The sequence below is a fragment of the Macrosteles quadrilineatus genome, unplaced genomic scaffold (assembly GCF_028750875.1).
Source record: "Macrosteles quadrilineatus isolate MER2022 unplaced genomic scaffold, UCM_ALF_1.0 Scaffold_7__1_contigs__length_78375512, whole genome shotgun sequence".
NCBI lineage: Eukaryota > Metazoa > Arthropoda > Insecta > Hemiptera > Cicadellidae > Macrosteles > Macrosteles quadrilineatus.
Genome location: NW_026542600.1, coordinates 23,589,266 through 23,607,387, shown reverse-complemented (window position 1 = coordinate 23,607,387; position 18,122 = coordinate 23,589,266). Strand labels below are relative to the sequence as shown.

The 18,122-nt window shown below is 34.4% G+C and overlaps 1 protein-coding gene across 1 annotated transcript in view; it reads right to left on the bottom strand.

Moving 5' to 3' along the window:
* LOC128998649 (acetylcholinesterase-like) overlaps positions 1-18,122 on the bottom strand; it is a 157,928-nt gene that overhangs the window by 46,140 nt on the left and 93,666 nt on the right. The window contains exon 3 of the mRNA XM_054424875.1: positions 13,684-13,989. Coding sequence (XP_054280850.1) covers positions 13,684-13,989 — 306 coding nt within the window. The remainder of the gene's footprint in view (positions 1-13,683; positions 13,990-18,122) is intronic.

The following is an 18,122-nucleotide window of genomic DNA, read 5'->3' as shown; positions in this document are numbered from 1 at the left end:
GGTGTGTGTTTTGAGCAGTAGCGTTTATGTTCTTCTAATCGCTCCGCCCCTCTGAGTCCTAATTTAGTCGGTTGGTTGTCAAAATATGCAAAACAGCGTTTACATATAAAAATCCTATGTTCACGACGAGTCAACTGACTAGTTACCAACCGCTCAAAATCCTTAATAAATGCAAAATGCGTTTTGCTTTGATTTGTCAGGAATAACAAGTCAAAGTGATTAACCAATTCTTGGTCGACGACACGGAGAGGATATACAAATGTTTTGTCTTCAATCCTACCATTGGTCTTATTCTTCTTCTTCTTACTGTCCAAACCGTACACATTTACGCTAACGCCGGGGTTGTTGCGCTCAAACGTGCGGATCTGATCTAATTTTGTTGGAAATTCAATATTATTAAAATTTAAGTTTGCTGTTGCACGAACCTCCGCAGTGAACATATATGGACGAAGCTGTTCGCGGGAAGGATTGTCTATATATTTGGATAAAATGGCATATTCAAAACACCTTTCGTCCGCATCGTTCAGCACATTAAGTACGGCTTTTTTTGCGGCTATTTCCTGTGGCAGAGGGATGTAGGAGCTACCTCTGAGAGGATTATAAACATTAACTCTCACTTCCATAGTCATAACCCTAACAAAGCTCCATCCCGAGCCTCGTAGCTCGCATGTCTCCTTTTCCAACAGAAGTTTCAGAATAAACTCCCTACATATTTCTTCAACATCTGATGTTTGGAGCAGGACTACGTTGCAAGTTTTAAAAACTCGCTTACACGTTTCACCGTGAATATTAACAAATTCACATTCAATCCAGAGATTTACCTTAAGGGCATGAATGATGGCTAATAAATTGCGCATGAGTGTGATTACCTGATCGCGCACATTGTTGAGGAACTCCTGAAGTGTGATGGCTTCATCCACAGGTTCGATCAGACGGTATGTCTTTAACCGCCCGCGGAATGCAGTTTCGACTTCTGCGAAGCCCTCTGGTGCCAGGTCGGATGAAAGGATTGGCGCTTCATCGTCATCTTCTCCTCCGGATGACGACGTTGACGTGGCTGGGGAAGGTGGAGGTTGTTGTCCACCAAAGCCTGGTAGTGCTGAGGTGAGCTTGACTGGATGACAGCGTTGATATCGGGTATGACGTTGTAGATTATTTTTCCACGAGAATGTCTTCCCGCACGTCTCGCACATGAATAGTCCTGAAAAAACATTAGTACACATTACACAGACGGATAAATATAAATGATTATTTTACAAGTTTGTTTTTGCCTAATTTCTTTTACTGTTTCAGAATTATATTTAACTATATTATATTAATGATGTGTATTAGTAATCTTTATTTCACTTGGTTTTTAGGTAAACAAATTTAGTAGAGTTTAGGATTTTTAAACATTTTTAATGGATATAATTTAGTTTGTTTTAAGAAACAAAATATATAAGTACAAAAACTTCTAAATGTAGTTTGTTGGTTTATTTTTTTTACAATGTAATTACCTGTTAGTAAATAACAAAGATAAGGATAGTAAAACAAAGAAAAAATAATACATACCTGCTGGACGGATCTCCTCATGTTGAACTGTTGGTTGTAGTGGTGTTGTATATGGGGCTGATGATGGTCCTGGTATGGGTTCAGGCAATGGTCCTACTCTAGGCGCAGGTAGTGGGCATGCTACTGCCGGCGTTGGAGCGTGAACCGTGCGTTGGTGACGTAGGAGGTTGCTCCGTCGATTGAATGTACGACCGCAATCGGGACAATTATGTAAATCATTGACGTTGGCATGAACTGTCCTGACGTGCTCAACAACATGCTGTTTCAGCCTGAAGCTACTGCCACAAATGGCGCACACATATGGTCGTTCTAGGAGATTCTCCATAATCTGAATCATCGAAATGTTATTAGTGTACTGACTAAATAATCTATTTCCCACTACTATTGCACACACATTTTTGTTCTGTTAGTACAACAGATAATGTTTATATTTGATGGAATATCTGTTTGTACACTACTAATACACCGAATGTAAATAAAAATCATTTACATATAACAACCACTTTAAATACTAAATTTGATACATAGTACGATAGCTGGAGATGTATGTAACCCCACTACTAATTCACAAAAATTTAAATATGATAATTACATTAAATACTTTATTTGATAATTATAATATGTGATGAAGTGTCTGTTTCCGCACTACTAACTTACGAAATTGAAATGTAGTAATCACTTTGAATACTATCGTTGATAATTATAATACGTGATAAAATGTCTGTTTCCACACTACTAATGTACAAAATGTAAATGTACAATCACTTTCAATAACATATTTTAAATATTTAATGTGAGGGTGGGAATGTTCCATTTCCCCACTACTAATGCATGAAATTTAAATGTAGTAATCACTTTAAATACTATCTTTGATAATTAGTTGTATGAAATGCTATTGTTTCCCACTACTACTTCACAAAACTTAAATGATTATTTTTATAAATATAATAATGAAATGCTTACCTTTATCAATACTATTAAACGTAGTTTGAAATGTGATATTTAATAATCTTAGTTCACTTCTAATAATGGTTTACACTTATAATGAAAAGAAAAATTGTTATTTAATAATAAAGTACTTACAATTATTATTGTGATGATCCAATGATGACACAAAGCGCGAACTCGTGATGGATAAATTACTCGATTTAATAGAGTCACGAATACGTCTAATCACTGTGGTAGCTGGGAGCAGACTGGATAGAGATCGACGGGGGAGCGTGAGACGAGCGACTTGTTGCTATGCGGAGAACAAAACTGCTCTCTGATTGGTCAAAATAAGCTAACATCCTATTGGTGGTAAATAAGTGTGCGCTATGCGGAGAACAAAGAATACAAGGGAGGAGCGGGGGGCCGCTTGGAGCGCAGGTGTTGGGGAGCAGCTGCGGCTGACAGTGAGTGATGGTGTAGGGAGGGTTGGCTTGGAGACCTCCCACGATGCGTAGGGTGGTTCCAGACAACAAAGGATGACCTTGAATCTGCCCGATGGTGGTAGGGGTTAGCGACGGGGGTGGGGGTGGCGTCGGGGTGGGGCGGCGTCGGGGGTGGCGTCGGGGTGGGGGTGGGGCGGCGTCGGGGGCGGGGTCGGCGTCGTGTGACGTCACACGCTCACACGCTCAATCACGCTCAATCCCGCAGGATCGGCAAAAAAACCCTACTGGTGGCATGGTAAGACCTAGTCCCGGGACCGATTTATTTTTTTCATTTTGATGTTTGATGTCCCCAGAGGCCAAAAACACCATTCGTTAAAATTTTTATATAGGCTATGTATATATATGTGTCCGTGAACGCGATAACTTGAGTAATTTTTGTCCGATTTTGATGAAATTTGGTTTAAAGGTGTAAGGCGGGGTAAACTTGAATAAGTTCGCGAACCAGCATGATCGGACCATGGGAACGGGGGTTTACGGGGGTTTATGGGGTAAGAATTGGTTTTTCTCATTTTTGACCCTCAAAACATAAAATTCCCCAATTCCTCTTTAGACCTTTTTAAAGAGCTTAAAAAACAAATAATTTAGTATACAAAAGTGTTTTTGTACGGTTATTGGTAACGGAGAAAATTCAAAAAATTAATAATTTATAATTCCCATGTTATGCTTATGGAGAATATTGTAAAATGTTATAGTTTGCTTATTTATGGATATATTTTGATGAAACTTGGCAATTTTATTTATTTTATACTAAGCTATTAGTATTTTACTAAAAAAAAACACTTTATATTACGTACCTTGTAGAAGCAAACCTAGCTACTCGTTAAACCTAATGTCATTTAAATAGATTTAATTGAAAATCATTTCAGACAAATGGATATTCACTTGGTCGGCAGGTTTTGTATTTCAATACAAAGAACCAATACCATTATGTTTGGTAATTGCAACATTTGATGTACATAAATAATCCTATCTTTTGTTCGGTTGCGTGGTCGGTCGGCGTTTCGTATAGAGTTACCTATTATAAAACACTTAACCTACTCTTTTGTTTTATACTAGCCCTTGCCTTGTTACGAAGTGCGCATTTACGTGTACAATGGCAGTCCATTCTCCGTTACTTTATATTTACGGGTAAACACGAAATTAAAAACCAATTATAACTGCGACATAAGAAATCAAGACTTGAAAATGGACACCGGACAGCTACTCGAAACAAACAGAGCGTCAAACATATGCACGGCAACGTTTACTCTTTCAAGATTGGCAAATGAGAAAAATGAATTTAAGTGCAATTGATGGTCGGCCTATCCCTTCCCCACTACTGATTTATACAGTGTGTATTTTTTTAACTTACTTCTTTATTTATGCAAAAACTGCAATATATAGAAATATGCAGTTTGCGGGAATCGTTTATTGACGTAGGGGTCACAATTGTTGCGAATTTAATGTGAAGTTCCCATTCACCCGCTTTCTCCCCCTACCCCTAACTTAAACTTTTTTAGTTGCAAGGTACCCCTTTTGACATATCAAATGTTAGGGCATGAAAAAAGAAAAAGAATGGCGCCAGCTATAGATCTCTACGTCAATCCTATCAAAAGTTATGCAGTTAAGCAGTTCAAAATTTACGCCCTCTTTTTTTAAAACACCTTTTTTAAACGGCTGTGGTTCGAAAACAGTAAGAACTAGCAAAGATTTGAAAGAATTTTCATAGCCAGGAATTAAATTTTCTACAAAACACTCTAGTGTTTTCCGAAAATCGTATTCCTTCACCTTCAAAAATCACCCTACTTCTAAAATTTGTAAAATTTCTCGGATTTCTTACGGTTTTTTTTTTAAAAGCATGCCAGCTAGTCACACCATTGAAAAATGCTTGTTTAATCAAAAAACCGTAAAAAGTCCTAGAAATTTTACAAATTTTAGAAGTAGGAAAAACCTAGGATTGACGTAGAGATCTCTAGTTTGCGCCATTCTTTTTCTTTTTTCATGCCCTCACATTTGATATGTCAAAAGGGGTACCTTGCAGTTTAAATTTTAAGTTAGGGGTAGGGGGGGAAGGGGATGAATGGGAACTTCACAAAAAATAATAGACGATTCATGCAAACTGCATATTTCTATCTACAGTATTGCAGTTTTTACATAAATAAAGAAGCAAGTTAAAAAAAAACACCTTGTATGACTTAACAAGAGATGTGTTAAATAAAGTACAATAGTTCTCGAAAAAAAGGAAAAAGAATGGCCAAATTGGTCAACCATATCAAACATAGATGAAGCAAGTTTTTTTCTATCAGAGAATGACTTCATTCCATAAATAATGGGAAACTTCAGTGGACAGGTATTCGAATAAATGAATAAATTTACAGGCTTCATGTGCATAATGAAGCCTGGCGAAGCTGTTACTTTGTAAAATTTAATTTTTACTGGAAAGATGAAACGAATTTTTCGCAATTTAGTTTAGCTTCTTGTATTTCCATCAAATCATTTTGTAAAGGTTCGAAAGGGTACAAATAAATAATGAATATTTTTCAGCACATTTTAACAGTATAGTTTTTACTAGTTTACGCAGGTCAAAGTTGAAATAAAGACGATGTAAAATATGAATTTATAATATTAATTTAATGTTATGATAATATTTAATAAATAATTACTTTTATTTCGTTCTAGGCTGCATGTATTACTGTTAGTTAAGTAGTAGATAAATAGTAGTTTACGCAACCCTACGACAGTTTTAATTACTAAAAATCACTACTCATACTTCTAAGAGAGGTTATGTTTTCGTTTATAACCTCTCATTGCCAGTGACAGTGATGCAACGAAACATTGTACCAAACACAATTCTTACCACTCAACAATTAAATTGGTCTGAACAGCTCATAAATTGAAGCTCAAATCATTACAATTTTACTTCTTCTCTCTCAATCCTTGAACCTCATTGGTTCGTTACCCGTGTTGTTATGAAAAAATATGCTGTTATGAGAAACTTTTCAATTCTAAGAACTGAACTGAAACGGTTATTTTAAAAAACGGTCGTAGGCAAAAGCATTAAAGGCTTATGGTAAAATTAATAACGAGCTAGAATTTTCAAGTATGATTAGATATAACATACCTAAAATTAATTGTTAGTTTCATACTTTTGAAGTACTTTGTGGCAATACAATAACAATTTTAGAGTTAAATCCATCGAATGATTAGATCAAATGTAAGTGTTTTTCACTGTATTAAATATAAGAATATTTTAAAGAGAAAACTGCGCATAATTATAACCAGGGTTGAAAAGTCTGTACTAAAGAAACAATTTTTAATACAGCCTAGAATTGTTTAAATGACTAACTGCATAAATTGATCTTACAGTGTTTTAGTAAAAAAATTAATAGCTTGTTATATAATAAATAAATTTACCAAGTTGGATCAAGGTTTGTCCATAAACAAGCAAACTAAAACAGTTTACTTATTCTCCATTTTAAAAACATAGGAATTTTAAATTTATAATTGTTTGAATTTTCTCCGCAACCAACAACTGTAAAACACACTTCAGTGTATTAGGTATTAATTGTTTTAAGCTCATAAAAATGGTTTCAAGAGAAATTGGAAAATGTTATGTTTTAGGGGTCAAAATTCAGAAAGCCCAATTTTTACCCCATACACCCCCCTTTAGGTTAAACAACTTTCTAAAAATGTTATACTTATGTTGTTAAAAACAGCTTAATAAATATTCCATAGTTTTGCTGATATTTTAAGAGTCATTTTTAAGTGCTGAAACATGGAAATAAGAGCTTTGAATTAGGAAAAAAAAATCTTAAATGTGGAAGGGGTTGTTATGTTAATTTATCATAAAGACGGCGAGGGTAAAAGGCATTCTGACTATGTGACCACGACCGTCTTGAGGCCTAATCTAATTCTGGCCCCTCCCGCTGCTCTTTGTCTACGAAATGGCCTGTTACAGTAATCTGTGTCTCGGATGAAAGTCACGCTTTCTCCGTTTATTTAACAAGGTACCTAATCTTCACGTGCAAAACAAAGCACCTTTTAATGATAAGGCTGGGGTTTATTTTTTTTTAATATTAAAACGTTTACATATTGTACAGGGTGTTCATTTGAAAACTTTCCATATCTGTTGTGTGTAAAGGTAAGGCTTTTAACACTTGTTTATTCTCATTTCCCCCTTATTTGGACATGCCAAATCCAATAAAATTATTTTCAATTTCGAAAAATGCCCCAAAAGGGCCTAATTAGGGGTAGGGGGTATGGGTGCTTTTTGAGAAATTTTCAAATGTAAACGTGGGTTGTGTGATACATCAATTTAAAGGTCTAATCACCCCGATCATTTTGGTGCAAAAGAAATTTAATTATCTTTAACCGTATTTACAGGAAGGGTCAAAACGTTTTAAAAAAGGACTTGTAAGTTAAGTACCGTATTACCCGAACTACTGAACGGAACAGCGCAAAATTTCTTTCCAAGCTTATTCTTGAGCTATTCTTTAAGACAACTTGTAGTAAGGGCATTTTCCATGTTATTTTCTAATTTTAAAAAATCTCAAATTTGAAGAATACAAGAAAGCTGAAAACTCAAAATTCTTAAATAGCAAGGTATAACAAATTTCATACCACGTAAAAGGTCCTTTTTTAACAAACATTTTACGTATTTAAGTTTTCTTTCTATCTCTTAGGTACCGTTTGAAAGTTGCAGCAGAAAAACTGAATTTTCTATGGCAAAATTATAACTAGTTTTCTATTAAAACACATTTCATTTTGCTCAACGATGTATTATGATTAATTACAAATTGATCAACTACTTTTGCTTGTGTCAGTTCAACTTGGACCCTTCATCCTGTTCTTTTCTCATTGGTAACTGAGCCAGTTTCATAAATGTCTTAACTAAATCATTTACAGCTATATGACTCAAGGTCTTACCTGGATATTTATTGTTAAACACTTTGCAGTTATCACTTTTGTTCTCCCCAATAAGTAAAAAATAAAGTCTGTTTTTCAAGTTTACACCATATTCGATTAGGCACTACAGAAAATAGTACTTTTGAAATTAGTACTACCATTGACTATTCAATGGTACTACAGAAAGCGGCCTTCGTGTGGGTTGTCCTCATCAGCTATAAGACTTGTTTTTTCACAAAGTAAAACATAATAACATGTTTGTCAATCGGTCCATTAATAATTATGAATTGTCTCCTTCAGTTAATGCACTATTAAATGTGTCTAGAGACGAATTTTGGCTGTTTTATTAGAAAACTAGTTACAATTTTACGATAGAAAATTCAGTTTTTCTACTGCAATTTTTAACGGTAAGAGATAGAAAGAAAACTTAATTGCGTAAAATGTTTGTTAAAAAAGGACCTTTTACGTGGTACAAAATTTGTTATACCTTACTTTTTAAGAATTTTGAGTTTTCAACTTTCTTTTATTCTTCAAATTTGAGGTTTTTTTAAATTAGAATATAACATGGAAAATGCCCTTACTACAAGTTATCTTAAAGAGTAGATCAAGAATAAGCTTGGAAAGAAATTTGGCGCTGTTCCGTTCAGTAGTTCGGGTAATACGGTACTTAGCTTACAAGTCCTTTTTTAAAACGTTTTGACCCACCCTGTAAATACGGTAAAAGATAATTAGATTTCGTTTGCACCAAAATGATTGGGGTGATTAGACCTTTAGATTGATGTATCACACAATCCATGTTTACATTTGAAAATTTCTCAAAAAGCACCCATACCCCCTACCCCTAATTAGGCCCTTTTGGGGCATTTTTCGAAATTGAAAATAATTTCATTCAATTTGGCATGTCCAAATTAGGGGGAAATGAGATCAAACAAGTATTAAAAGCCTTATTTTTGCACACAACAGATATGGAAAGTTTTCAAATGAACACCCTGTATATGTTTGATAATACCTGATGGGTTACTCATCAGGTAAACTTATCTTGAACATATAATGGTGCTTATATATTTTACCGTGTGTGATCAAAGTAGCTCGTTACTATACTAGTTGGAGTATAGTCAATACCTTTATGGACAAATCCACGGAAGCTTGGTTTTTGGTTCAAGTCTTAAGAGCCACACCCTTGATCTGTACCGGCTAATCACTAGGTAAGCTGGAAATCACCCAGTAACAGGCTCGAGGCCTATAAAGATTGGTAAATTCTAAATAAAAAGTACTTGCCAATAAATGAAATATTTAGAAAATAATCTTATGCATTCGATTAATATTAATTTTGTGATTGAAGATGAAAAACAAAAAAAGAAAAGTTGAAAAGTTGGTGCGTTCCTAAAGTTGAGGAAGAGATATTTGATAACCAACGGTCTTTTGTTATTGTACCTTCGTCATAATCGTCGAGGTGGAGGTGTATAAATATTGTGGTCATGTTTATTGATTGAATCTGTTAACAAATGTTTAAGTTTTTTTATTGTACCATCATTTATGACTAAAAACAGCAAACGAAATCAACTCAAAAATAAAATGGGATAATTTACTCTTATTTTACTTGATCTTCTAACCACAAGCAAGTCAATTTTCATACTGTGAACAAGCTCATACAATATCAATGGACAGATTATTATGCCCTTGACAGATAAATAATGTAGGCAATATTGCTGCTTCCTAAAAATAATTAAGAAATAACCCCCAATACAGACTGAAAAACATATGTATGGAAACTTTAATTTATTTACCAGACAATATTAAATCATCACGGAATTTGCAAACATAAATTTGACATATTAATGAGAACAAACATTAATTACTAGCTGATTTGTGGAGTTCATGTTGAAATAAAAACGTAATTACATTACATTTAGTCAGCAGTCCATATTCCTTGAACCGCGGATGACAATTGATGCTAAAATAGTATATTAGTTTGGCTAGTTCAGGCGTAATAGCATAAATAATTAATAATATGAGTTCACTTTTACTCAAAATACCGTGTTAAATTAGCGTATTGACATTGATATTAAAAATTATAATCTTAAAAATAAATACAATTACATATTAAACTATAGATAAGCTGTACATTTTTGAACTATTTGTACAATTTTTAAAGATTTGCCGGCCACGGTATATGAACGATTTTGTTTGTCCGTTGATGAAGTCCTGTTGTCATGCCCTGCTCAAAGCTCTCTTCTTTTCGTTGAGGATTTCAACCTGCCGGAAGTTGACTGGACTGCCCCCACCATTGTACCAAATGGTGCAGGATCTCAACACTTGATCGACATGATTGCTGGGTTTGATTTGGTCCAATCCAATGCAATTCTCAATGAACTTAGTGTTACCCTGAATCTTCTACTATGCTCTGACCACTCCCTCAATGTGTGTCACGCTCCTGATCTTCTTTTACCTGAAGAACCTGCTCACCCGGCACTATCTTGCGACATCTTGATTGCTGGAGTACCTTATAGCCCAGTTACTTTAGGTAAGAACCTAGACATGAAAGATATAAAGCTGATTTTTTGCATGGTGATAGTATATAATAGGAAGGGTGTTTTCTGAAAGTTCCTCGAATTTCCCCGCCTTGCTTCCCCTTAAAACCCCCCTCCCCCGAAACACCAGGTTGAAAGTGTAGTGTTTTACTAAATCACCTATATCTTTTGATGTAAACGAGCTATCAGCATAATTGGTTTTTATTTGAGCTCTCCGTTAAATTTACTTTCATAAAATAACCTTACACGTAGCATTATCTCTATTGGGTGGGGTTTTATATGTAATACAAAATAAATATTATTTGATTTAAAACGTGAAGTTGTAGATTAGGCCAAACGTCGGTTTTGCAGTAGGTAGTACGTCAATGTAACAACACTTTTTACCTATTTGCTGTTTATTTCTAACAAATTGTGAATTGGCTTCTGCTGATTCGATTTTCGTATGCAGAGTGTCTTACTGCCGTGGCTCCACAAATCTCAGTCAATTCTTCGACTCGTGTACCAGCCTCTTCCACCCTTCTCTGTCTTCTGCCAAGTTGACATTTGCACCCATCGTCCTGATGTCGTTCAATACTTGGTCAGTCCATCTCAATTTTGGCCTCCCCAATGGACGTTTACTTCCAGGCGTGGCTCTCCAAACTTCATACAGTCTTGTTCCTCTCTCTCTTCTTAGCATATGCCCTATCCAACTTAACCTTCTTCCTTTACCCATTGCAACAATATCTGGGTCGGTGAATAGTGATCTTAGCTCTCTATTTTTCTTTATCCTCCACATTTCTCCCTCTGAAACTGGTCCAAATATTTTTCTTATGACTTTATTTAAAAAACCATGAGTCGTTGTTCATTTTTCTTGGACATCTTCTATGCAGACTAGTCAAAAATGACGTTTTACAGTAACCAAGAAAATGGGCGAAGTATAGAACCTAAGACGCCATTCTTTATAATGTATAAAGACTATCTAGTCTAAGAAATATTGACTGAGCATATAAAACAAAATATAAAACAAAAATATTGAAGTTTTGGATAAATGTTTTGTAGAGTTAAGAAATCCTTCATAAAAACCTGTAAATAAGAAAGCTATTTTATGACATAACACTCATGACATAAACATTTATGACATTTTCACGAGTATAAAAGCATTAAAGAATATAACAGTCAAATGGTTGGTTACTTTCAAATTAGGGCTAGAAATTCACAAAAGAAACATGCTTTGAAATAACTGGATGTTTTAATTTTTCCTAGTACTCGGGGCCGGCAGCGAACCGTAGAACATATCACTGCCATTACTTACACCACTGTTAGGACATTGTAAACATTACCTCATTATTTATTCCACTGTAGTCGGGCTGTAACTTTAATCTTCCTTTTCACCATGGTAGATTCTCAGTTTTATTAGTCTTACAACAAATGACCTGTTAGCATCCCCTTTGTTTATATGATCATGAATACTATCATTTACCAACATACTATTCTAGCCTATCCCTTTGAAGCTAGAACTTATCTTTTGATCTTCTACTGTATTAAGTGGGGTCGCCGGAATTTTACCCCCTGAGTAGATCTGACGTCGCTATGACGTAGTTTTCTGAGTTTGTTCTCAGACGGAATTTTAACCCCACGAATTTGGGAGTCTAATGAAAATAGACAGCGCGTGATTTAAATTAGCAATAAAAGCCGAAAGTTTACCCCCTTTTCGAATAACTAGGGTTTAGGCAACTAAAGATTTTTGCCCCCGTTCCATATTTTTACTCCCCGGAACTTTACCCCCCGGAATCTTACCCCCGGAATTTTATCTCCTAGACAGATATAGAATTTGGCAATAACAATAAATTTTGTTAATAATACGAATTTTTAAATCAAATTGAATTAAAATAAGACTTTTTATATTAACGAGCGGAACTAAAAATTTCTTATAACAACCAAACCAGACAGCTGATTTTCACATTTAGCAGTACAACAATGTGCTAGTTTTGATTTATTTGTTTTATATTGTGTAATTTATTATAGAGTTAAGTAAGATTCCACATCCTTTGCTGTATCAACCTACTGTTGGCCATAGAAAAAACATACTCCCAGGCTTTTCCCCCGAATTGTCAAAGTGTAGAGAATGTGACAATGGTTTTAGTTATATTTTTCCCAGAATCAGTAGGACAACTGAAGTTTGTACAATTTTTAAATTTATTTTGATGTTTTGTTTACAAATTTTATTTGCCTACAACATTTCATGTAAACGGAGGTAAAAAATAGTTAACTGACTAAACGTCTTTTTGTAAAAACGCCAATTATGTACAAAATTCATTATTCCCGCCAAATTATATATCTGGACAGGGGGTAAAATTCCGGCCCTCACACTCTAGGTTTTCTAATTTAATTTGTTTTGGTTGAATTCACAACCGTGAAAGATGGGTTTAACTCAGCATTTAATTTATCAACTCAGGTTGTGCAACTCAAAAGCTCACGGCCGAAATTTTACCGCCTAGGCTGTGACGTCAGTTATGCACAGGGGGTAAAATTCTGCTACCCCATTAAGTGTACTCCAAATATCAACAACTATTTCAATAGACACCATAAACGTATTGACTTCGATAAACACAATGTCTATCCAATCCACGTATGTTTATCCTATCTAAGCCACGTAGGATTGGCATGATTTTGTTGTGATGGTTGGTAAAATTGATAAAAGATCACTAAACTGTAAACAAGTCTTTATATAGATTATAAAATATGAAGACCTATACAATTTAAAATTAAGACTCTTGTTTAAATTCCGTCTAAACAGGGATCATACCATGTTTAACGTAGGCTACCCTTTACCCTCTACGTAGGTTGGGTTTGTTCAATGTTCTTTCTGATTTAGAGACTCGAATCTCAGGCAATGTATCAAGTCCAGGCTTCTCCAATCAATTTACTATTTGTTTTATTTTTATAATCAGCAGAATTTTAAAACATACAGTTATTACGGATATCCAATTAATATATATATAGTTACTGTATGTGTTAAATAAACGTTTGGTCGTTTGTGGCAACTTCATATTTGAGTAAATATTTGAATTCCTGAAAGTGATCAAAAAATCTCTTAGCAATAATTCACATTGTTACAAATACAAAGGCAATCACACACACTCACACACACACTCATCGCCTACATATAAACACGTTTACTACGCATGACTTTGTCGTGTAGTGGGTTGGGTTAAACAAATAAAAGAATACATTAAACGAGTATTTATGAAATGTGAACCGGTTATTCTATAAGCAACTCAACAACTACGTAGAAGGGTACTTACGGATCCTCCGCCAGCGGATTCTCCGAAGAGCGTGCAGAGTTCTGGGTCGCCGCCAAAGTTGGCGATGTTCGCCTTTATCCACTGAATGGCCAGGGCCTGGTCCCACAACCCCAGGTTGCCAGGGGCCTCCTCGCTGCCTGTGGGCAGTTCTGGGCTCAGGTAGAGGAACCCGAAGGCTCCCACACGATATTGCATGGACGCCACGATCACATCGCTGGTCGCAGCGACCATGTCTGCGTCATAGATGTCCAGAGTGGCAGTGCCCGACATGTAGCCGCCGCCATAGATCCAAATCAGTACCGGGACCTGGAAAGTAAAAACATGTGAATGTTACCAGTTAAATCCCATATGTAAATAACATCTGCGACCAAGTGGAATGCATCGATTCTTTAAAATCTGGCAAAAACACACGATTTGAAATACATAAAAATATTTTTAATACACAAGTCACTAAAATAAGTTAGCGTTGCTTCATCTGGCACTGCTAATTCTTATAGTAGAATTTAGCTAATCTACCTTGTTATGTATTTGGTAATCGTTCACAAAATCGCAATCGTTAACTGTCTGAGTTTTATAGTTACGTATACCTGATCCTCGATCTACTTCCCTTGGATATCCAGGAGTAACGACTTCGTCGGTGTCATATCGTTCAGAAGTAAACTTATTTTGTACTTCAAGCATATTTGTTTACTACTGGTATATGAATCAAAAGTTGTGTTATGACTTGACAATGTATTGAAAAAAACTATCCCTTTACCGATGCGTGTATAACCTTTTGTAGAAATGAACATTATATAAAATACCTTTCGAAATATATATTTATGCCCGCTCGCGTGTAGTTTGATTGACTATTCTTCTATTATTCTTACATTGGGCATAAGTGTATGATTTTACATAACTCTTTATTTATATTTATAGTGATCTTGGTACCTCCGCCGGGCAAACCGTAGCGCAATGCCCTGTTATAGATGTCTCTTATATGCCTCATAACTGCCTAATCTTATAGATTCATCCAACCTTATAAATGTATTATTCCTCGACTGGAATCTAATCCGTGCTATATCAAGTCATTACATTTTATCAGTAAATAAGTAACTTCTCGACCAGCATTGTACGTGTTATTCAACTTACGGAAAGTAAATAAAAGAAACATCTTATAACACTTAAAACATATATTTACGCTTATACAGCTACTCACAAGATGGTAAATATACATCAAAGATGGTAAGTGGTGATCGATTTCAATCGTACACTCCAATCATCATCAGACCCAAATTCACACAATGTCATTCGTCTATTGGGTCTGATGATGATTGGAGTGTACAATCGAAATCGATCACCACTTACCATCTTTTATGTATATTTACCATCTTGTGAGTAACTGTATAGGCTTAAATACATGTTTTAAGTGTTATAAGACGTTTCTTTTATTTACTTTCAGTAAATATAAGTTGCATTTTAAATGGTTTTAATTTTTATTAATCTTGTATGAACTGATTATTTCTAAACATTAATAGAATGTTAAAGCATTAAAACATATCACTTTTGCTGACAAAAACACTCAACCGATCCATCTCAATATTAATTTTATACTTTAAATTTAGATTTAAAAGAAAGGATAAGAGTTTTGGCAAATAGATTTTGCTAAAATAATTAAGTTATGAAACACAAATTGCAAAGTAACAAGTATTACATGTTATAATGGAATTTTGTAGTTAAACCTAATTATGAAATGTGAAAAAATCTATAAATCCTATACAGTAATTTTTATGTATTTATTTTGCAGTATTTGGCAATGATAAGAAATAAAACAAAAATATCGCAGTTTGTGAAGAAATATTAGTTTACTTGTAAGTAATGAAACAACTATTAGCACAAGTAATGACATTTTTGCCAACATATTATATGTTACTATTTGATTTTAAGTTTAAGTGTATGTTAAATATAAAAGGTTGATAATTCTTAGAAAGTGATTCCTAACTGTATTAGCAAATGTTTTAAAAGCACACAAAAACCTCCAGGGGAAATTTGAGAGTCTCCCCAAGAGTCAAGTAAATTATGGGAGACTCTTTTAAAACTGTTGAAAGTCATCTCTTCAAAGCGTAAAAGATCCCAAAGGTTTAAATATTTTTTCAAAACAGTTAAAATATAAGATAAAATGAGTTGATTGTTTCGAACAATACAAAATTGTGTTTTTACTAACCCTAAAAATGTATTTTTGTAAATGTAAAGTCGATTATTATTGATTATTATTATGCTAAGTAAGACTCTTGTTTTATAACAGTTTTTAATTATCTTAGTGCTCTTATTTGATTGGAATTAACAATACAGCTAACAAAACGACAAAATAATCGGCCCAAAAGGAAGGGAAGGGACACATCTGTCATTAACATTTCCAATTTTGATATGAGATTAGCGTTAAAAAGGTAATCCGTTAAACAGCAGGGAAAAGTCACTGATCGTAGTTTACATAAATTATGACATTAACTTAGAGATAGTACAGTAACAAAATAGTCGCCTATTAAATTATCTAATTGACTAATGAAAATGCGGTTGTATTTCAAACATTGGTAGACTGTATTAGGGACATAAACGTATTGCAAAAACATGGAATTTATTTATTTCAACTAACATCTCCATTTTTACGGACATCTCCTTTTAGTAGAAGATTAAATAAATGCTTTTAGCTCAGCTTCATATGAAATATTATATCTAAATTAAAATAAAAACATTATATAATAAAGGCGTAACAAGTAAATATAAATAAATCGATAAATAAACAATAATTCAATATAATAAAACATGATTACAAATATACATTCTTAGGGTTGTTGTCAATAACAGGACATCAATAATAACAACATAAAACAAAACACTGTTTTATGTTTTAAGTTTAACATTACAATGTCTGAGTTAAACTCTGATAACAAATATCTCGTATTTTATATCCAATAAATAATATGTGACTAATTTCTTTCTATGAGAATGTCACTTAACTCAATACATACTGTAAATACTCAGTCAGACATTTTACTTAAACCGTCACAACCTAAACCAAAGTACAGAGTAACAATTTTAAGCCAAGGAAAATCGCTCAGCTGCTGGTTATGTAAAATGAAGAAAAGGGGAAAGAGATAAACATGATTTAGAAGGCAAACCCTTAACACAGCCGTGAAGTGGTAACGCTTGTGAAAAATATATAACAACCCCCGCCCTCCCCTCATTCACCTCACCTTACCTACAACGCCGGAATACTCCGCTTCAGATATATGCTGGCTCTGTTTTAACGCAACCTTTGGTTGTGATTTGCCTCATGAACTTTGACACTGTTAAACTTTTACTTTTACAGCACAAAAATGTTAAGTTTATGATACTGTAGATGAATTGGCAACTTATAAGGGGCTTGCGTGGTTAATATAAATCAGGAAAAACAAAATGAATACTATTGGGAAACATATTATATCATCAAAGCGTTATTTTAATCCTGTAAATAAAACTGTGAAATCATCATTCCCCAATATGGATTCCTAAAGTTTTTATCATAAGTTATTTTAAAGAATGTAAATAAAAGGAGCTACCGTTTTGCTTGCCCAAAGAGAAATACTGATTAAATGGGAGGTTCCCGATTAAATATTGTAGGTTTGTGCTTCAGCCAACTTGTTTGTTTTGAGATTCCTAAAAAATCTTGCACAGTAACTGCACATCCAGCAAAAAATCTTAATCCACCTAATAGACAGTTAGATGTATCCATTTGTGCGAAATTATTTTAATTTGAGGTAGGTTACTCATTTATACCGACTCTTTCATAAACGTGTATTGTAATGGACTAGACATTATAAAACCCTTGTAATAAACGAATTGTCATTATTAGCGAATTTCCCATTGAGGGAACAAGATATTACCGTAGGTGTCATGGTAAGACCTGGACCTGGGAGTGTTTTACTTTTTCGTTTTGAGGTCCCCAGAGGCCAAAAACACCATCCGTTCAAATTCATGGTTTCTGCGATTTATTTAAAATGGGTTTATCCATCCCACAAACAGTTTGTGTTGATATTATAAAACTCAAGGAAACATCTATTGTTACTAAAATACAAAAAATCTTTCTTAGATTCCACCCAAAACGAAAAACCTAATGAGGCCAGGAAAATGAATTGATGTGCTGTGACGTTACTGAATTCAAAATAAACTGTAGTTTTACTACATATATAACTTCAGTTCAATGTTAAAACATATTTTTTTCAAAACTGCTTGCAATGTAATGCTACAAGAATCTGGGCATGTATGGAAGGGAAGTATGTAGCCAACCCTAAAGGCAATTGATTTGGAGAGTACTTGGGTTGCTGTACTCGGCCCCTCCTCTCAACCTCTATAATAAAACGCTCGAAGAGAAACAAATTTCGTGTGTCACCAACTTGTTAACGGGGTTTAAAAGATCAATT